Consider the following 22,828-nt stretch of genomic DNA (forward strand, 5'->3'; position numbering starts at 1 on the left):
TGGACTTTTCAGTTGTGTCAACCAGAAAATGCCTCCTTTAATGTAAGTTAGTTTGAATGTAGTTGCTGTCATCATCTTCAACTAAACAAATACAACCTGAAAATATATCCTGGCATCTACTATCTATGTCTGTGAGGTCTCTTCATCCAAGGGGAAGCTCACTTCCACCCCAGTGTTTACCAACAGCAACATTCCACGATCTCTGGTGCTGTCCATGGTGCTACCCATATCCAGCCTTCATGTTTCTCTACAAGCCACAGAGGTCTCTGAAGGCCAGCTTGGAACTTAGAAAAGCTGACTTTGCAGACACTTGTTTCACCTAAACATACCAGGTCTGCATGTGATTTGATTGACGGAGATCCATGACATTCCCCTCAGCTTGACCACATGCCCCCAAGGAGGCAGCTGGGGCAAGCAACTCTGGAAGTGAGGACATCTTCATCTATTATAGAAAAGGAGCTTGAGGTGCTAAGAGCCAGCAGGTCATGGGGCTGGAGCACGCCCTGGTCATATTCACTGTCACATAATAGTGTTTTGATAGCCCACTCCATTCTTTTGTTTAATGTAATAAATCTTCATTCCTGCTTTCTAAAGAGGGCTGGCCAGATGTTTCATGTTCACAAATCCATCAAGGGCAAAATCAACACACATTCCAGAGACGGTAATCTACAAATCAGACACTAAGTTTGGAAGGGTCGTTTGTCCTCCCCGCAACCAACATCTCCAGCCATGGTCCTCAGAGAGCGCAAGTCTAGCATGATTCCTCATCCTCTTTACTTAAGAACTGTCCAAATAACTAGAGATCCAAATGAAGAAGAGGGGCATTTATAACATTTAAAGACTTTACCAACATGAAACCAATCTCTATGAAGTTAGAAAACCATACATCTTCAGTCATGTAAATTTTTTTTACAGTTTTCACTTGATTATCAATTGCAAACACTGTCTCCACTGAAGTTCCTGATTGTGAGCAACAAAAACCAACTCTGACTATTTCAGCCAAAAAAGGAATTTTTTAAAAGGGAATTGGAGAGCTCAGAGAATCTCCAAAAAGGCGGAAGAATCAGATTTGCAGGCTACACAGCCAGGAACAATGCCTAATTGCAGCACAGAGATGCCCCAGCGAAGATGCCACTGATGTCACCACTGGGCACAGACATCATCCCTTGTTCCATGAAGCCCTAGCACTGGGCTCTGGATGCTGCTGCTAAGAACCGCTTCCCCTCATGCCTCTGGAAACCAGACGCAGCTGATGGACTATGGCCCCTCTCGATTCTACAGCCTCTGTTTTCTTGGTCACTAACTTCTGATTCAAGGTCTTCAGTGAGTGTGATGGGCATCAGAGCCTGAGTTGTGCGTCTGCTCTTCCTACAGGGAGGCTGTGAAAGTATCTGGCACGTTAAATCTTTAGAGGAGGATATGGACTCCATTCCTACTCACAAATGAAAGGGGTTCAGATGTTGAGTGGCTTAAAAAAGTGATCAATATGCCCTAAATGTATAAATAATGGAGGAAGAAAGAGAGAATGTGTCGTTAGCAGAAAAAGCTTTGCATTTAGGCACGGTCTAGCACCTAGAATGCTAATCTTTGCATTTTATGACTTGGACCAAATGGACCCCAGCTCCCAATCCAGCTCCCTGCTAGACTGGAAACCTTGCCTTCAATCCCAACCCTGTTGGCAAGGACTCTAATCATTTCATCTCCTGTTTCCTCCACTGGGACTGGAGTTTCTTCCAATAAACTTACAGTCCTCTGTTTAATCTTCTCGGCAACGCTTGAGTGCCTTGATTCTATTCTGGTGGAGGTCCATCTCGTATAGGAGTTAGGTTCAAATGTCAGCACGTAAGGTGAAAGCCATGTAGAGTGAACAATTACCCATGATCCCCGGTTTTTTGGGTAAGCACCAGCGGAAGTCACGGGCTTGAATTTGGGGTCATGTCGTATGGAAGATAATGTGTACCTTTCAACACCAGAATTTCATTCAGCACAAGATGCTCCCGCCATGACAGTCAAAGGAGAAACGGGGAATTAGAGGCTTCACAGGTCCCATCTCACGCATACGTGGTGACACATATTCATTGAGGACAAGCGTGGGCTGAATGACCACACAATTTACAGTTTAAATCATTATGGTTACTCTCTCTGTTTCTATTTCTTCACTGAGATCACACTGTGCCACGTAATGCCACTTGGCTTCCTGACCTTCATTCCTCCATTCAGGAGCACACAGGCAGAGGGGGGACTCTATGCGTTCCGGATGTGCTACTTCATGGAGTGAAAAAAAGCCCCAGGACTCTGCAGGCTTCTGGCAAGGCCCTCACCTTCCATCCTTCCATCCCACCAGGGCCCACAGCCTCACTTCCAGTTTCTGCCTTGAGATCACCAAGGCTGATCTCTTTATGCCTTTTAGTCCCATATCCTTCAATTGCTTAAGTAAGACCAGGCCTCCGAGGGTCTTCCCTAACTCTTCAGACCCTAATCTCATGCTCTGTACAGAATGACAGGCAACCCACCACCACCCAGCCCACACCAGACCCCTCCCCTGCTTGACTTTCCTCCATAGTACTTCTCACTACTCGACAGACTGTATTTGTGTGATTTACGTCTCTCTCTTCCACCACTGGAATATGAGTTCTACAAAGGTGGGGCTTTGTCTGTTTTCTTCACGCTGTATCCCCACCATCTAGACGAGAGGCCAGCGCATGGCAGGCTTTCAATAAATGTTTGTCGAATGAATGAATGAACGAAACGGACTCTGATGACTCTTCAGGATCTTTTAAATAGACCCTCGCCCATGCCAAGTGCTCTTTGGAAGCCCCGTGCCACGCGCCAGCCTCCCTTGCATGACAAACCAACGCAAGCCTGCACTGTAATGCCATTTGCATCCGTGTAGTGTAAGGAGAACTGTACACCCTGGACTCACTGACAAACAGCAGCCCCAGGCTCCTTGCATGAGATATAAAATGGGCTGACTCATCCGGCTATGATCATACACTTGCTCCTGCAAAAACGGGCAAATGCCAAGTCCTGAGCTTAATCCTGTCTTTCAGGGCAAGCTACTCAGAGATCCATTTCCAAATTATAGTTACATAGCAAAAAAAAAAAAGGAGAAAAAAGGAAAGAAAGAAAGAAAGAAATTTGTTTCCTAATAATATGATCCAGCACATTCTGCCAGCCACGATTCTTCGCTTGCTCCCCAAATGTGGGATTCACGGGTGACAGAAAGAAGGGCTGGGTCCCCAGGGGTGAGCCCCCTCCTCTGAGCAAATGGTCTCACATTCGAGGCTCTGAACCATCACTGGAGGAAGATCTGTCATCGTATAGAGCTGCCCGAACGTTGCCAGGGCAGTGGGCAGTGCTGCCTGGCAGAGCACATGCCCAAGTTAGCACTGGAGGATTCCTCCCCCACCGTGGATTCTAATTTTAAAAGCAGTTGAAGAAAGAGGCAGGGAAGGGAGGAGCTTAGGAACCAAGGAGACGGGAAGTACAGCAGGGTTCACTTACCGGTAAATGATGCCCTTGCTCTGTAGGAAGAACAGACCAATGGCAATTTCCGCAGCATAAAATCTGAAATTAAAAAAAAAAAAAGCAATGGAGAAATTCAAGGACACCATAGGCTTGGCAACTCTCAGAACTCAATACAATATTGAACTGGGCATAGGGCATTAATGTTCCACCATGGACGGTCAAACATACGTCTCATAAAACGAAGTACGAGAGTTTGGACGGATCAACAGGGTTTACAGAGCTATGAGGCTAAGGACAACATGCGGTGGGCAGAGGTTCAGCACCTGCTTCGTGGGGAGGAGGCCACGGGATGTGATGAACTGGCTGGAGAATGATCATTTCAGACTCCAGCATGATAACGGCTAACATCTGCTGAAGGCGTACCATCAACCTTGCATCATTTCAGGTTATCATCTGATTAAATCTAAATAACAATCCTATAAGGTAGGTGACACTACTACTTCCCTGTTCCTCAAATGAGGAAACTGAGGCTTAGTGACATGAAATAACTTGACCAAGTTGTACAGCTAATGAATGGCTCAGTCAGTATTGGAAACAGCACCTGGCTAGAGCATAAGCTCTTCGTGAAGGCCCGGAAGGAAACAGATTTTTGAGAGAACCAGAAAGCCCCGTTACAAAGGTTAGGCAGGCCTTTGGGGAGCTCTGTAAAATGTCCTGATAATGTGTCTTGTGTGATAATGGAGCGAAGGTCAGTGGTCAATTAGATGTCAGAACTACAAGAAGAGCCAACCCATTAGGACTGTGCCAAGACACACAAATGGCACGACCTGGAAGCAAGAGAATGCAAACCCTATCAGAATTAGTGCTCATGACCTGGGCAGGTGGGAGGAGGGGGGCAAGGCTGAGCTGAACAGGAGTCAGCAGGCCTCTGAGATGATGGGATGGTGCCCTAGATGAGCCTCCAGAGCTTTCTAGCGGGACGATAAGAGCCCGGCAAACTCCCTAGGAGAGGTTAGCTCTGCTGATCCTATGACTTGCTGTGCTCCTGTTCTCCAACAGCCGGGAGAAACAGGATGACATTTGTGTTCTAAAGAGAAGAGACCAGCTGCCTTGTGGACTGAAGGGGACAGCATGAGCTCAGCAGGGGAAACAGATTTCCAAAGACGCAGAGTCAGTCTCTCCACCCCAAGAGCCACAGAGCGTAGTCTCTACGCAGCTTGCGCCTTCATCTCCCCGGAACGAGGGCATCTCAGAGGGAGAGTGGTGTCGGACAGAGAACGTGAGCAAAGAAGATCTGGGTCAGAATTCTGGATCTGCCTCACACTAGCTCTGTGACCTTGATCAAGTCTCTAAAAACTCTCTGGGCCTGGCACATAGTAAGCTCTCAATAAACATCAGCAAAGGGATACACAAAACCTACAAGGACATTCCCCGAGGAAGCTACAGGGCTTTCTTCATGAGCCAGGGGCAAAACGTAGAGATAGGGACTTCCCTGGAAGTCCAGTGGTTAAGACTCCGCGCTTCCAATTCAAGGGGCGTGGGTTCGATCCCTCGTCAGGGAACTAAGATCCCACATGCCACGCAGCGCGGCCCCAAGAAACTTAGAGATAAAGAAATAGCTGTGGCTTTCAAGCTTCTTGTTCTTAGCTGGTGTCAAGAGAGAAAGAAGTATCCCATCTCAGCAGAACACCCTTTGCCCCGGCCATGTATTTCTCAGAAGCCCAAGATGTTTAAAGAAAAAGCTCAAGATGTTTAAAATCCCTATTCGACTAGGAACCCAAAAGAACTAACAACCCACCCATTTATCCCAAGGGAAAAGCACAGCACCAGTTCTCACTTACACAGCGTGAGGTTCCTTGAACCGGCCCACTTGTTGGATGTGGTACATGAGGTCGCCACCATTCACATACTCCATCACAAAGTACAGGCGGTCCTGGGAGAAGACAGCAAAGAGCAAAGTCAGCCTCTTACAGTTTCTTGGGGTCCAAATGGAGAGCAGGTAATAGCTGGGATTTATGATCAAAACCACCAGGACTCTATGACAGGTTGGGTGCACTGTTTCCCCAAGCGGAGTATTTGTGCCACTGGAAGTATGCAAGTGACCACAGGCAGTATGTGTATTTTTTTTTTAAATTAATAATGCTAACTTTATACTTGTCGGTACTGGAAGATATAATTAGCACGTTAATCTTGTGACTTAGTGGCTATCATTGTTTAGTAAATCTTATTTTAATAAACAGTGGAGACTATTAAGTGAATCACATACAGGTAACAGGTAAGCTGTGGGAGCCAGCCTCCACCATGTCCCCTGTGATTTCCACTGCCCAGTGTTCACATCCTGGTGTAGTCCCTTCCCTCTGAGAATTGGACTGACTTGTGTAACCAACAGGATACTGTAAAAATGACAGTGTGTGGCTTCCGGGACTGGTCGCACTGTGAAATATGTGTTTCTGTTTTACTTATATATTAAGGTGGCTGGGTCACTGTGTAAAAGGGGGTTTGCTGTCAAAAGTCACCAAGCTATTGTACGGGGCTGTAAGACCAGGAGGAGGGTAGCAGAGAAGTGATGTGTAGGGCAAAGGGTCCCTATGAAATCAATATAGGATTTGAAGTCTCTTTCCACTACTTACTAGCTGTGCAACAGCTGTTACTTAACCTCTCAGATCTCCAGCTTTCTCTCCATCTGTAAAGTGGACACGACCCACCTGCCCATAGAGTTAAGTACCAAGATGACATATGTAAAGTGTTCTAACAATGATGGCGGCCATACAACAAAGGTTTAATCCACCACTAAAAAAAGTGTTCCTTACAGTGCACAGAACTTTATCTTACATATAACAGTCATGTGTGCATTTATCAAATGTGTATTGAGTGTATAATAATTAGAATAAAAACAACGAAACGAAGCTACCACCTTGCAAGCACGATGTGACTAAGCTGAGCGCTTTACATATTGTGTCTCATTTATCTCTGAACAACCCAACATGACAAACATTACCTTTTCCCCATGGCAGGATTTGAACCCCGGGCAGGTTGGTTTCAGAGTCTACACTTGTAACCTCGTATTATGCAGCTTCCCGTGTAAGGTTCTGACCCAGACATTGTATGGATGTGTGGGTGTGTCCTCCCTTCTGGGAGCTTCCAGTCCAGGGGAGAAGAGAAGGGACGTCAAAAAAAGCTGGCAGACCACAAGGGACGGGTACAGGTTAATCAATCATTTTTGAAATGTCGAAGGACTTTCTCAGCCCGACTCTACTTCACCCTCTCAACATCTCTAATGAGAGGCAGAACCCTCCACTCCAAGCCATATGAGGTTTGCAAAAAGGTCGCTTACAAGTTAGTGGCAGAGCGGAGACAGTCAGCCAGAACTGCCCACACCCTGCCCCTGGTTCTTTGGGGGTTTTCTGATAGAAAACAAGCCTAAAAATAGCATCTGTCTTTGCTGCACATTGAAGAGAACCAAAACACTTGCTTTTAAAAATTATTTTTAAAACTAGCAGATGGCATCGGCCACAGAGAGAGAAGAAAGTGAGGGAGAGATTTCAGTTGCTTGCTTTCTGCTTGGAAGAACTCAACTTGCCCCCCCAGACTCATTAGTCAGAATCCCCACATCAGGGAGAGAGCTCCACGGTGGGTAATGCCACGTTCTGTGGTCTGTTTCTACCACTCACTGTATTCGGGGCAACCCTGACATCTGTCATCTTCGAACTGTACTGAGTGTGGCGTTGGCACACCAGTTCTTCAGCTATTAAACATTATGGTTGGCATCTTGTTGTCCTTTCATTTTCCGAGCAAACACTTAATGATGCCCACTCTTCGCCAGGCTCTTCTACTGCCAGAGATGCTACTGTGAACGATCTGTGGTGCCCGATGTTAAGGATTCCCCCAGGCAAGTGGGGAGACCAGATAAACTTCCAAATGGCAATGTCTCCCAAAATGGGGTGGGAGATCATTTTAGGTGGGCTATGTTTTTACCTTTCGAGTTTTGTGTTTATCTTAATGCATATTATTAAAAATATAACTAGCACTGAAGCCCCTGCTTTGACGGCTATTATTCCTGTAGAGGGAGAATGCCTGGAGTTACAAAAGAGGAGATGGGATCAAGACACGGGATCGGATTATGATGACCTGCATAAGGCCATCCACCCAAACGCCAGTCATCTCACTTACGTTAAGACCTTTACCACGTTGTTCTAAATCATCTGCTAAAATTTACTTATTTTATAATGTTTTTTATTAACTTACCTTATTTTTTTTTTTACTTAAACACAGTTATTTAAAAATTTTAAAACTTCATACCAAAGTCATAAATGGAGATTCATTGTCTCTGTAAAAAAATAAATGCCTCTCTGGAGTCTATTGACTCCATGCTATCACCAGTCTGGCTTTGGTACATCAATCCCTTAAATGACTTATTTTTTAAATAAATGTAATTTGCCCATGTACTTCATCTCCCACTCCAACGCAAGGAACATCAAAATTTGGAAAACACTGCCAATGGCAATCTAGAGCCCATCTTGAGCAGAGAAGTGAATTTTAGAACTTTTATTGAGCATTGATGTTTGCAATTCATGGTATTAGGTGTTAAAAGGGCAAAAATGATAAGGTACAGGTCTTGCCGTCAGAAAATTCAGAATCTTGGTTAATTCCATAGGAATTCAGAATCATGGTTAATATACAACTAACTAAAGCCATCATCTAAAGTAGGATGTGTTCAGAGAAATTTCATGAGAGGGACTTCAGCTCACCCACTACCTCCAATTCTGACATAATTATTCCCCCCATAGTGCCCTGAAATCCGACTTTGTTCCCCACGCTTCCTATAAAATTATTCCAAGGCTTCACAGATCTTTCTCATAGTCATGTGCAGTGGGTTTGGATCAGGACCTACTTGCTGGCCTCTCCTACATGGACATCGGAAAGTATGTATTGAATATGGACCCCAAGTCCAGCTTGGTTCCTGCTACTTGCTCTGTTTTCCAAAGAGGACTTGTCACAGCTCAAAACATCAACTCTCATCGCTCTAGGCTGATGAATCTTGACTTCAATTTCTATCCTCTCCCTTTCTCCTGAGCTCCAGTCAGCTCCAGCTGGCTACAGGACGTTTCTACGTGGGTGTTCCACTGTCAACTCCAATTAAAAGCTCCGAAAGGCGAGCTCACCATCTTTCTCTTCAAACTAGCCAGTCTGCTCAACTTTCAAAGTGTTTCTTCCAAATTATCATCGTTATTGCAGTTACTTTTCATTTACACACTTGCCCTTGTCTCTGAAGCGTGAAACAACTTCAGTTAATTTTAAATTTCCTTTCTCCGTGACCGCTCATATTCAATCAGTAAATAAATAAAATTAAATATCTGTCTGTCACCGTAGCGTGCAAAATGGTGGGATAGAATTTTTCAAATTTGGAGTGTGAATATGAGGATAGTCTGATTTAAAACGCTGGCTGGATTGCATGTGCAGAATTCACCAGGGGAGGCCTTGGACAGGGCAGGGCATTTAAAGAGATAATCACTGTTCCTCCAAGACAGCTGAAAGTGGGATGTGACACAATGCCCATGTGACTGTCAGGAGGACACTTGCCACTTTTAATAAGATACCATGGACAGAGAAAATCAACAATGTGGGCAACTCTAAGCGCGTACCCTGCTCTAAGGTGAGTTGCATAAGCGTTAATCTATTTAATGATCTTTAGTGATTTTCCAAGCTGGTCAGTGAATCAATCCTGTCTGTAAACTGTTCCTCTTACTGCAAAGATCCATCTGTTTCTATCAAGAAGCTGTGCAGTTAAGAGCCTTAGCTGTGGCACGAGCTAGTACTGGGTTCAAGTGCTGGTTATCCCGCTTACTTACTCTGAGACCTTGCATCAGTTACTTAAACTTCCCCTGCCTTCCTAAAGGGGCAGGAATAGCTTCTCTTCCATATGGGCAAAGATGTAACAGATAATGCATGGGGTCCATGCAAACTCACAGAGGCTCACTCAAGTGAGTGTGTGGACACCTTCTTTCCTCTGTATTCTATAGCCTAAGAATCTCTATCAGAATCAAGCAACTTGATGCTCCTCTAACTGTATTTTCTGCTTTCTAAGCTTTGCCCTTCCACATAGAGAGCAAAGTTCTCAAGGGCTAGGGCCATCTCTCTTCTTCCTTGGAATTCTATGGACCTCTGATTATTGAATGAATATGCAAAAGCCACCATCAGAGGGCAGAGAGAACCAGGCTGTGTCTATTCCTCCCCACCCCGGCTCTATATGCCTGGGTTGCATTCCTGGGTCCTTTCCTGCACTCAAGATTCTTGGATGGCTTTAGTTGCCTGAGGCCCAGACACCTATCAAGCTCTCTCCAGCTTCCTCTCCTTGGATGCATTGAATACCATGTTTGCATTGCTAGCAGCAGGCTATGTCCTGCTCCAATCCAGCTGGCCTCCTTGGATTCAAGGTGGCGTCTCCCACCTGACAAGAGCGCCAATTATTCCTTCCCTGTAGATACACCCCCTTCTTAAAGGTTCCTGCTGAATTAGTAGCCAATGACTAGGTGATTGGGCTAGGAATAAAACAACTGACCTATGCTGAATCAATCAGATTCTCTTTCCTGTGTATGAATTGGAATTCGGGGAATTTGGTGGATAGGCAAACTGCGAGGGACTAGGGAAGCCATGTTACCATGAGCGGGGGTGGGGGGGGGTGTGTGTGGGGGAAAACAAAGAAAGCAAGGAAAAAGAAACAGAGATCCAGTCTAGAAAGCTTTGAAGTTACAGTTCTAGATCTTCATGACGCTCAGGTACATCTTTGTCTTTGGATTGTTTTTCTTCCAATAATTCTTTTTTTTTTTTTTTTTTTAACATCAGCTAGTTTGGAAGAGGTATTCTGTTTCCTGCAACTCAACCATGGCCAACTGAGACTACGGCCAAGAGTTTCCTACAGCAACGCCCTTACATTAAACTATATCCTTGGATACTGCTGCCAACCCAGAGTTGACCCCGAGTTACCAGGACCACTTGGACACTCTCAGTGCTCAATGAACATGTCGTCAGGGGCCACCTCTACAAGTGGAATCATCCTCATCCCCCTCCCTGTCCCTTTTTGCATTCTGGGTTGACGCCCCTCCCAGCATGCGTTGCAACTGAGTTCCTGCTGGGCTACAACAGCAAATTTGGGGAGGAAGTAATTCCTGTCCTTCAATGACTCATAAAATCTAATTCTATTTTTAAAAAAAAGAAAAAAGAAGTGCATATGTTCAATTGAAAAGAAAACATTTAAAATAGATGTTTTGCTTAGGAGACTTAACTGCCTGTGCCCACTGGCGGTTGGGAAACTGCATGAATGTGCTGGGCTGACAATTGTACCCGGGAAAAACTGCAAAAGGGCTGGAGGAAACATAATCCTTTTGTGCCCCTCCAGCCAGGTGCCCCTCCAGCCCAGCTCAAATAATGCGGGTAGCCTCCCTTTTTGTTTGTTCTGCACTTTGTACACCACCTCTTTTATTTTTTATTATTATTATTTTGCGGTACGCGGGGCTCTCACTGTTGCAGCCTCTCCCGTTGCAGAGCACAGGCTCCGGACACGCAGGCTCAGCAGCCATGGCTCACAGGCCCAGCCGCTCCACGGCATGTGGGATCTTCCCGGACAGGGGCACGAACCTGTGTCCCCTGCATCGGCAGGCGGACTCTCAACCACTGCGCCACCAGGGAAGCCCACACCACCTCTTTTAATCCTCACTTCTTATGTCACTTTAAAGATGATGAAACGAATATGCAGATCTGTTAAGTGACTTCCTGGAGGTCACACAGCCAGTAATCACAGACCCAGATTTATCTGACTGAGAAGCTGGTGTTTATCCCTTTGTGCTTCTAGAACAACTGGCCTAAACCCCATTCTCTGAAGATCAGTTCCTCTAATGAGCAATTCTCTAAAAATTCAAGCCCCTTCTGATGGCTTTTGTATCTGCGTATTTGAGTATTAACTTTTGCCATCTTGTGGCACATTCAACACTTTTAACTTGTTTTATCATCGACTCTCCTGAAATAATATAAATTCAAAATGAAGACAATTATCCACTGGCCCCTCCCTAAATCAAATCAAAGTTTCGATTTATCTTATCTGTGTCTCTGATTCTTTTCCGTGTGCAGATTCAATTTTAAAACATTTAGAATAATCTCTTAAATAGAATGTAATATCTTACATTTTCTGTTAACATTGTGCCATGCATGCTTTTCAAGGGTCTTTAAAATCCAGTTGTCTAAGAATACTTCTGATGTAACTTTGCTTTTCTAAACAAGTTTTTAGAAATTAAATGTGTATCATTTTAAGAATGACAAAAATTGTTTTGTATATTGGTAGGGTGTCTTTTTCCTTTTTATCTATTCTGACCACCTTCAAGATTTTTCTGTTTTATCAAGCATCTTTTATCTTCCAAATTCTAAGTCTCTAGCAAAAAAACCATATCAAATTTGCAGCATGTTATAATAAATTTGTCATTTTTTAAAGGTAGATGATTCATAAAAGAATTCTGGGTCACAAAATACAAAATGACGCTCCACTCAGGCTACACTGGCCTCCTTGCTGCTCCTCATATATGCCGAGCATGTCACTGCCTCAGGCGTTTACACTCACTCTCCCTGCTGTCTAGAACACTTTGCCCCTAGACATCCACGTGCCTCGCTCCCTCATTTGCTCTGGTCTCTGCTCAAATGTCATCCTTATCAGAAAGACCTTCCTTGATCATCCAATCAAAAATAGCATCTCTGTCTTCATCCATCCATCTCTCCCCCCTTTATTTTTTGTTATTATTGTTTATTATCTGTCTCCTCCATTCGAATGTAAATTCCAAAGGAACAGGGGACTTTATCTCTTTTGTTCACTGATGTACCCTCACAGGGATGCAGCTGGGTCCTGACATATTTATGTCAACAAATAAATATTTGTTGACAGAATCAATAAGCCTTAGTACCCCCTGTAGACTGGCAGTAATGATCTGACTTTCAGGGATGCTGGCTTTAGGGATACTGCCTATTCCAGCCAGGACGCCTCCACCTCTGGAGCACCAGTCTGGGGGTCAGAGGATATGCAACTCCAGAAGGTGAGCGTGAGACGATGACCACCTTCATGGGCCTTCCTGCTCACCTGAGCCAGGTTAACAATGGTTTGTTTCACCTATAGGCAGGGCTCCCTAAATTTGAAAATCACTCCCACCACGAAATCTTTCCAATCATTGCAACATCCTTGTGGGGTAAGTAGGTGACTCTTTCATAGTGAAAAGAACACCTGAAGGGGCATGAGGACACCTGCCACTTACCGACAGTGTAACCTGAGGCATTTCAAATTTCTGAGGGTTGGTTTCCTTTGCAGAAGTGGGGACAGTAATACGTGCTTGTGGTGTTCTTGTTAAAATTAAATGTGATCATGACAATGAAGATAATTTCTAAACTAGAAAAAGGAATCTGGAAGTAAGGCAGAGGCAGGATAGCAAGGCTTCGGGGTTTGGGGTTCTAGAGTCTTACAGAACAAATGCCAGCGCCACCCCCCTCACTGTGTGTGGCATTGCTCAAGTTACCGAACTTCTCTGAATATCAGCGCCCTTCTCTATACACTGGGGGTAGTCACAGGGCCCACCCAGTCGAAGTGTCAGCAGGATAAAATGAGAGGTTACCTGTAGAGCCCTGAGCACAGTGCCTGACACAGGCTGACACACTAAGGCTGCTGCTTTTTGTGGTTTTGATCATCCCTGTTGAGGCCACTTTGGTAGCCACTCAACATAATTTGCTAGCAAAAGCTTGGGCTCTGGGTTCAGTGGGCCTGTGACCCTGTGCTGTGTCCAGGGAAAACTACCCTACATCCCAGTTCCTCAATCCATTCACCTGCCAAGTCGGGTGTCAGATAATCCCTTCCACCCAAGATGTTTTGTGAGGGTGGAACGAAACAGAGTTTTCAAAGGCCCACAGGATGGCAGATGCACAGACAGAAAGTCAGATCCACTCCAGGGATGGGAAAGCTGAAGGAGGAAGCACCAGGTGAAGGATGTGGCCGGGCCCCTGCTGGAGCCTGGAGACAGGTTGGCTGCTGGCGTTTCTGCCCCCACGTCTGTCAGGGAGAGTGGAAATCGGGTAACGTACACTCAAAAGACCTCATAGTGCAGTGATTAAGTGTAAAGGCCCTCGGAGCCAGGTTGCCTGGGTTCAAGTCCTGGCCCTGAAACGTACTAGCTGTATGGCCTCAGTGCCCGTCTGTGACATTGGGACGATGTCGGGACCCATGCAAGGGCTGCCACGGATGTGGCTTATGCCTCACGTACAGTAGGCATTATTAGGTCTTTGAAATAAATTTATGTAAAATTAAAATATATGTGCTTAGCCAAAAGAAAAAGTAAATGAAAAACATTTTCAGTGGTGGCCTTTCACTCAATGAGCATCTGCTGCTGAGTGGACGTGAGATGGGAGGGTCTCTGCTCTCCCCTCAGCCAACCCCGCTCAGCCCCCCAAGGGCCTCGAGTTCAGCTGGCAGGGAGTGTATCTCCCCAAGCCAAGCGTAACTCTGCTATTTAAAGTTACATTTCCCCCCCAAACAATACAGCCCCTCAACATGAGTTCACGATTTCATCTGATCCTCACCAACAAGAAAGCAACCTGTTCCGTCCCTGGCCTTGCTGGAGTGTGAGACCGTGGGTCGGTCTTCAGTAGGAGGCCTCCATCCCCATACAAGACTCGAATTCACTCAATTCTTGTGTTTTATGTTCTCTCGGTTCTTAATCTCTATTTCCTGGCAGGTGACAACTCCTGGAGGGGACCCAGGGTGCCGCACAATTTCCATGCACATCCAGACCCTACTCTCCAATTCCAGAAAGCATAATGAAATCCAAGGCTCAATGTTAAAAGAAGAGCCTCAAATCCACTCTACTCTGTCGTGTTTAAAACAGTAAATTACAAATTAAGATACTGTACTTAATGAATATTAGTCACAAATGACCAAGTTCCCCCAATCTCAACACATCCAGCTAAAATTGAAAACTGCTGCTCCAAGTCAGCCCGGCCTTGAGAACAAGATCTCCTTGTTTACCACTCAGTCTGTTTACCACTGAGACTGTCCTTTATGTGGTGATGTCCACGAGTCAGTTTGGGAACCACCAACGGAAAAAAAGAAAAGATGTGAGAATGAGAGAGTCTAGAGGTCTAAGAGTCTAGTCTAGTCCCGTTTCTGTCACTATTTGAATACCTTTAGGCCTTAACTCCCCAAGGTAACACCAGGGATATGGACTTGTAAGATGTATGCCCTTCCTGATCTTTGCCAAGTCCCATGTAATCTGAATTATTGCTCACTGAATATTTTTCTTTACAAGGACTCTATTCTCTCTCTCTTTTTTTTTTTCTGCAGTACGCGGGCCTCTCACTGTTCTGGCCTCTCCCGTTGCGGAGCACAGGCTCCGGACGCGCAGGCTCAGCGGCCATGGCTCACGGGCCCAGCCGCTCCGTGGCACGTGGGATCTTCCTGGACCGGGGCACAAACTCGCGTCCCCTGCATCGGCAGGTGGACTCTCAACCACTGCGCCACCAGGGAAGCCCAAGGACTCTATTCTTTTACTCAAAAATTTTATTTTAAAAGCAAACTTTTGTCACCTTTGGGGCGTAACAGTGAGCCAGTTCATGAAAACTGTCAAATAACAAAAAAAAGTGTCACGCATCTATCCTGCCTTTCCTATATGAACTGTATCACCAGGGGACCAAGCAACAGATGAGGGAAGTCTCTCTTTATAAAAGAATTCCAACTAATAAAGAAAAAGGAATGACAGAATTAGGATATCACCATCTCACAATCCTTAATGAATTCATGGACCTAGGCACAGAGCATCATTAGTTGCCAACACTTTACAAAAACAGAGACAACCGGACATTATGTGACTTTGGATGAAAAAACACACAGCCATCTATGGTCTTGCCAAAGGGGTCAAACCTGGGTCTGACCGAACCTCTAGGTCCAGCTACCAATTTGCAGAAAACACAGAGGACAGAGGAAACATGTGGAGGGGCCCCATGACTATGCACTCAGCAAAATCCAGACTGTGAAAACGCTGTGGCTCAAACAGCCCAGGATCTTTAGCAGATAAAAGAAAGGGATGGAAGGAATGGAGAGGGAAATCACCCTATTAAAAGACAAATCAAATTTCTACAAATGGGAAAGAGTAAACTGTCTTATCAAGGGATGCTAAAACTTAAGTGATAAAACTATAGAGACAGGCAAGGAAGTCAAGCTACCATTTGCGGGGAGGTTGAGATTGGGACGTAGAGAGGCTTCTAGAGTGGCTGCTGAAGTTCCTTCTCAACCTGGATGGTGGTATGAGGAACTTAACCTGTAATAACTCATTATTAAAACATCAATTGTGTGTGGTTTCTCTATATTTGTCTTATAATATCTCAAAATTTAAAAATGAAAAGACTTTATATTGCCATAAATGAAAGAAATCTGTAAAAATATATAGAAAATAAAAGCAAAACAGCGACTTAGAAACTGCTCTTTGCCAAAGCTCAGAACCTGAAGCTTGGTCCTCTCTCTTCGTTAAAAAGTCAAGTGTTTGGGCTTCCCTGGTGGCGCAGTGGTTGAGAGTCCGCCTGCTGATGCAGGGGACGCGGGTTCGTGCCCCGGTCCGGGAAGATCACACATGCCGCGGAGCAGCTGGGCCCGTGAGCCACAACTACTGAGCCTGCGCGTCCAGAGCCTGTGCTCCGCAACGGGAGAGGCCACAACAGTGAGAGGCCCGCGTACCGCAAAAAAAAAAAAAAAAAAAGTCAAGTGTTAAAAAGATGTTAATGGCCATGGTAGCACCAAACAGAAACATTCTCTTTGAGGTACTCAGAAGAACATAAAGTGAACTGAAAAGAATGTAATTTAAAATCCGTGCACCACCCAAAATCCCCCTTTGAGCTACCCAGGACCATTCTGCATGGCGGTGCCCGCTCTATACTTTCGCAAACACGATTTCAGCGCTTAGTCCTGCCTGCAGTGGAGTGAACAATGTTCTTGTAGCCCCTCGTCACCAGCAGACCCCAACAAGAGGCTGGTGGGCCAAAGCCACACAGGGGAATACTGTACACATTTGCCTAGAATGCTCCTTCCCTTGATGACCTGTGGTAGGGAGATTGTCTGGGATTCAGGGAATGGGCCCCAGCAGAAAATCATCCCTGCACCCAAAACATAGATGCCCCTGTGGCGATGAGGCAACAACCTCTCCAACTTCTGCTATCACAGCCCCCCACTGCATTGTTTTGTAACTATCCCCATGTCTGTTTACTTTGCTTTAAGAGCATGACCTTCTCAGAAACAGGACCCAGCTTACCCAGCACTATACCTCAGTACTTGGTCCAGGCCAAGGCCAATGCTAAATGCTTGTGAAGTGAAGAACCAGCATCTATGAGCGTTTACCAGGTACCAAGCACTGTGTTAAGTGTTTCTCATGTATAATCTCATTTCCTCCTCATAGCAACCTTGGACGTAGCTCATTCACAAATGAGGAGACTGATACCAAGAGGTTTTCTAATTTTCCCAAGGCCACTCGGCCAGAAAGTGACACAGCTGGGATCTTGACCCCAAATGTGTCAAGAGACTACTTAGAACAGGGACGGGGCTGGGTTCTGGCTCTTCCCCTTTCACAACAGGTAGTTCTATGCCTGGCGTATGGTCTGCACTGAGAAAACCCACCCCAAACCCAGTTCTGCGTCTTCCTAGGCTGGAGGGACTCAGTCTAACTTAGCAGAGCACAGGACTTGGTGATGTTGGAGAAGAGAGCAAGCCCCAAGCTTTAAGGTACACGCAACTTGCAATAGTGTCCCATCTTGCACAGGGGTTGGGCTCTACAATCAGGATGTAGGGTGAGAACTGGAGAGAGTCAAAATAATCTTGAAAACTCCCTTAAAGCATCTTCAAGACACTAGGCCTTTGGCCCTTAGAAGCTCCCAAAGCGAGAATTAACTTTGTATCTCTTTGCATTTACGCTCTGCCTCATCTCTCCCCTGCCCCCTGCCCCGCCCCGCCACAGTGCCTGGTACCTGGGAAAGGCTCACAGATGAGGTATAGAGCTGAGTAAGCTGGGTCCCGTTTCTGAGAAGGTCATACTCTTAAAGCAGAGGAGACAAGACATGTGGATACAAGGCAATGGGGTCTGTCATAGCAGAACCTGGAGAGGTGAATGGGTCCCCAAATTGTTGCCTGATCGCCACAAGTACCCCCCTAGGTATGGAGACCAAGGTTTAGTCTGAACAGGGGAAAGGTAAGGAGTTGCTTGAAGGGACATCTCTTATTCTCACAGATAGAGGTAGAACCACAGTCAATAGCAGACAGTGCACAGATGCCCCCTTCTTCTTAGGAGCCTGGTTCTGACCTCACTCGTCCCTGCCCAGGCTGTGTCCCCTGCCCTGGGAGTCCTCTGAGGGCTGTGTTCTCAGGCAACCCCTCCTCCAAGAAGGTCCATGCAACCTGCAACGTGAACTCGTGCATTTATCTGAAGAGTCCACAGGGCCGACTGTGACCCTCTAGGGGCACATAGGAGGACCTTATCCCTCATCCCCGTCTGTAAGTTCTGCTAGTACATCTCAGATTGTGAGTCCTGAGTTCCTGTCCGCAAGTCACCTCTTGCTGCCAGAGGAAGGCCCTGCTCCCTTGGTTATAAAACCAATTGCCTGAGTTCTTTATCTTTGTTGAAACAGCATCTGCCTCAGGGGAGAGTGCTTCTCAGCCGCAACCTCCGCGGCCGGCTGTCCCTGGGCCCTGACAGCTTCCTGTCTCTAGGAGGGGAAGGGTCCGGGTGTCTGTTTGGGGTGGCCGCTGCCGGGACAGCTCTGGCCAAAGCCTGAAGGCTGGAGAGGGAGTGGCCCAGGTCCCCAGGCAGTTACCATGGTCTGGAAGCAGGAATGCAGCTGGGTCAGGAAGGGCGGCTTCCCGGGCAGGGCCAGCACCCGCTTCTCCACCATCGTGCATTCCACGTCATCGTCTTGAATCACCACGTCCTTCTTCAGGATCTTCACGGCGTACAGCTCATCTGTGCCCTTCCGCTCTGAGAGCATGACCTGCGAGAGAGCGGGCACGTCAGTGTAGTAGCGGAAGGGGCCCCGGGGAAGCCACAAGCGGCTGACGGTCACTCAGATCTGCTCCAAGCTTAGTCCACGTGCCCTCAGTGGATGCTGGTACGACACGTGAAGTTTCCCACAGACCTCGCACCTTGAATGGCTGAACCCAATCAACAGAGGATGGTTCCGAAACAGAGACAGACTCACAGACGTAGAAAACAAACTGATGGTGACTAAAGGGAAAAGTGGTGGGGGCAAGGAGGGATAAATTAGGAGTTTGGGGTTAACAGATACACGCTACTATAAATAAAATAGATCAACAAGGACCTGCTGTGTAGCACAGGGAATTCAATGTCTTGTAATAACATATAATGGAAAAGAATCTGGAAAAGAATAAAGGTATATAAACGGAATCACTTTGCTGTACACCTGAAACGAACACAACATTGTACATCAATTATACTTCAAATTTTTAAAAAGCGTATCACTAAAAATTTTTCTTTTAATTTTTTAAATATAGAGGATGGTGCCAAGAGTGATGAGCGAGTATTCGGATATCCCTTTGGGATATGTATCAATGCCAGCCAAACATGACTAGAATACAAACCCCATGAGGGCAAGTATCTTTGCCTGTTTTGTTCACTGGTGTAACCCAAGAGTCTGGAACGGTGCCTGGCACACAGTAGGTGTTCAAGAAGTATTTGTTGAAGGAGGGAATGAGTGAATTCCTGAAAGAACTGAATTTGGGGCAACTGTTTCCGTATTCTTTCAGTTGTTTAATATTCATTAAGAGCCTTTTAAGCACCGGGGAAGCAGCATCAGATGAGCAGGCACGTTCTCTGACCCTGCATTCTAGGGAGGAAGGAAGACTTTGGACATTAATTACAGGGATGATTAATGTAATATTTTAACACCCTCTCCTGTTGTCCTGGGGCTTCCTTTCATGCAGCTGTGGTCACAATCCGAGCACGTTAATCAGTGTGGCTTGTGACACATCATTATTTGCACTGGCTGTGACTATGCCAGAGAGAACAGGGACCGGCAGGTACCATTCTCAAGAAGCCTCTTAGGGAGCATGGGGCGGGACCACACTGTACAAGACCTAACCTGGTCTGGGGGCTTCTGAGATGGCTTCCTGGAGGAAGAAGCAATCGGACTGAAGTAACTATATACTGTGTGTACTGTGTGAGACATTTCGCAGGCAATAATATCAATCACCACAATATTCTGAGTGCTTACCAGGGTGCCAGACAATGGTTTTCATTTATTACGTCTCATTCACTTTGCCTAAGACCCTAGGAAGTCGGTACCATTAAGAACCCTATTTCAAGGGGGGAGGAACAGCGGGGTGGGGGGTTAAGAGGTACAAACTATTAGGTATAAAATAAGCTCCAAGGGCATATTGTACAACACGGGGAATATGGCCAATATTTTATAATAACTATAAATGGAGTATAACCTTTAAAAATTGTGAATCACTATACTGTACACCGGTAACATCATCAACTACACTTCAATAAGAAATAAATAAGTTTAAAAATTAATTAATTAAAAAGAAAAGAGCCCTATTTCATAGGAGCCCGGGGCTCAGGGAAGCTAAGTGACCTGTCACACCACAAATTCAGTTAGGGACAGAGCCAGGATTTGAACTCCGGTTTACCTGATCCCAAGGTCTCTGCCTTTATACACTCCACTTGTGAGAGTTCCAGAAGAATCCTCAAGGAGTTTAGGTGGCTGAGGAAATGAAATGCTCGTCCCTGACTCAGCTGGAGGATCAGAGAGAGCAACAGAGGCCTGGGACCAGAGGGAGTGACGCACAGAGGGAGCCCCGAGGCAGGAGGGCAGCTTGCACAGTCCGCTCAGCTCCTGCCCTGATGGTAAGAGGCCTGACTGGACTACTGCACGGCAGCTCTGGGCTGCGCTCGCCGCCCCTCACAGAGGCCCGTCTCCTGCCCGCACCGCCTTCTCTCTCATCACAGCCAGGGGTGGCCATGGGCGATTCAGGCCTAGGAATCTAGAGCACTTAGGGAGAAAGTCCCTGACGCACACCTCCGCATCAAGAGGACTTTTCCGACTGCTTTCTCCCCCAGCCTCACCATAGAAATACGAGCTGCCAGCTGGGCAGGTCCTCCCTGCCGGGCATCTACTCAGCCCTCACAGCAGACCCACTCGCCCCCATGGCAGAGGAGGGCTCAAAGTGCTGGAGTGCATGTCTTTAGCTCATTTCCCATCTCCCTCTGCTCCCTCACGGTACCCAGAGCCGTTTTTCCTTCCCTAGTCCTCAACGAAGGCAGAACCAATGACTCCACTAAGATGTTAAGAGTAGGCTGGAGATAGGGGTTTTCCGCTCCCAGATTCCTGAGAAGGCAGGGCTGGGGCAAGGGCGGAGAGGTGACTTAGCCAGAGGCGAAAGGGTAGAGAGACTGAAGGAGGATGGAAGCAGAGTCATCAGCTGAGAGGACCCCCAAGTACACAGGAGGGGCTCAGTGCTGAGCTGGCTGTGAGTGTGGCAACCCCACTGCCCCGTCACCACTGGTCGACGTACCATCTAACAACCCAGAGTACTCGTAGACAACCCACCCCACCCCACCCCCACCCAGGAACACAGGGGAGGGGCCCTGGACACCTTGAATGTCAATGCAGTCCCCTGTCTGGAGGAGTAGCAGGACAGATGGCTGGGAATTTCCTCAGGCACCAGAGGCAGGGGTGAACGCCCTACGTCTGTTTCAATTACTCCCCTTCTACAGATGAACAAACTGAGGCTCAGAGAGATTAACCTGCTGGAGCTGATGATTGTTCTAAAAGTGCAGATCTGACCAGGCTACTCAAATGTTTCCAGTCCCTCAGTGACTCCCGCAAGTCAAACAATTTCCTGACCACATCCTGTTCTTTCTTCTCCTCTGGCTCTTCTATTGCCAGTGCCTGTAGTGTCCTTCCACACGCTTTCACTGCTCAGAAAATCTGAGATTCAGCTCAGATGTTCCCTTCCTCTCTATCCCTCAATGATCCATGTAGACCAAACAGGTCACTCCCTCCTCTGGACACTGGGACTGCTTTGTATCTATGGCAGGTACTTTAGGGCAAGTGTTTCCAAATTTCAGTCAATCATTCACGTGCCTTTTTCACATTTTTTCCCTACCACCTAAACTGGTATTTACTTAGTATTTTTTAAATCTAGTCACATCTTTACTTAACTACATTTATCTGAAAAGGAAATTTTATATCACCACCATTAATGGCAAGCCAGTATCACCAGCCATAAGTGGAAGATGAGCATAAAAGTAAATAAAAGTGAGGGCTTCCCTGGTGGCGCAATGGTTAAGAATCCGCCTGCCAATGCAGGGGACACGGGTTCGAGCCCTGGTCCCGGAAGATCCCACATGCCACAAAGCAACTAAGCCCGTACATCACAACTACTGAGGCCCACATGCCTAGAGCCCGTGCTCCGCAACAAGAGAAGCCACTGCAAAGAGAGGCCCGTGCACTGCAACGAAGAGTAGCCCCCACTCGCCGCAACTAGAGAAAAGCCCGCGCGCAGCAACAAAGACCCAACACAGCCAAAAAATAAATAATAAATTTATTTTTTAAAAAAAGTAAATAAAAGCAAAGCAGTGCTAGGAAATTCTAGCTGGATACTGCTGGCTGCTGAAGGTTCCAAGCCAGGCCTGTGTTTTCCTCTTATTTAAGGAAAAAAGTGATATTAGCAAATGTTAGCTATTAATGGCACGTTGTCATCAAATGAGACTTTCTGATTCAAGTAATTAGAAAGACTAAGAGAAAACGTAAAAAGAGAAAAACCTTATCATTCATATGGCACCTATGTACCACCTTAAAAAAACTCAATTACTCAACTAAAATCATCTTGCAAATCATCAAGACTATGTGCTTCACACCTTAGAAAATACTGTTGCATTTGTAGAGACATTTATCTTTCAGTCAATCAACAGGGATGTGTGAAGATTCTCAGTGCCTCGCCCTGCCCTAAGCCACAGGGGTAGAGGAGAGAATAGCCAGTACCAGAGGACCTCCCCCCCTCCGACATCCTGCAAGTGCTACACAAAGGGGCAAACTCTGGAAAATTCTCCTATAGCATCTGGAGGAAAACAGAGCTGACACACATGAAGCATTAATAACAATTTAGAGATAGAACTGAATCAAGTTCTAGAGCAGGGGCCAGCAAACTTTTTCTGTAAAAGGACAAAGAGTAAATATCATAGGCTTCAGGGGACAGTCTCTGTATCCACTACTCAACTTGCCACTGTAGTGGGAAAGCAGCTGTAGACCACACACAAGTGAATGGGTGTGACTGTGTCCC

At 46.3% G+C, this 22,828-nt stretch overlaps 1 protein-coding gene across 3 annotated transcripts in view; it reads right to left on the bottom strand.

Annotated features, from left to right (window-relative positions):
* The window catches only part of PRKCB (protein kinase C beta), a 308,802-nt gene that overhangs the window by 37,295 nt on the left and 248,679 nt on the right, over positions 1 to 22,828 (bottom strand). For all 3 annotated transcript variants that reach the window (XM_067706359.1, XM_067706358.1, XM_067706360.1), the window contains exons 10-12: positions 18,340 to 18,513; positions 5,310 to 5,401; positions 3,505 to 3,567 (exon numbers count right to left, since the gene is read on the bottom strand). In XM_067706359.1, coding sequence (XP_067562460.1) covers positions 3,505 to 3,567; positions 5,310 to 5,401; positions 18,340 to 18,513 — 329 coding nt within the window. The remainder of the gene's footprint in view (positions 1 to 3,504; positions 3,568 to 5,309; positions 5,402 to 18,339; positions 18,514 to 22,828) is intronic.

This window comes from Pseudorca crassidens, chromosome 15 (assembly GCF_039906515.1).
Source record: "Pseudorca crassidens isolate mPseCra1 chromosome 15, mPseCra1.hap1, whole genome shotgun sequence".
Classification (NCBI taxonomy): Eukaryota; Metazoa; Chordata; class Mammalia; order Artiodactyla; family Delphinidae; genus Pseudorca; species Pseudorca crassidens.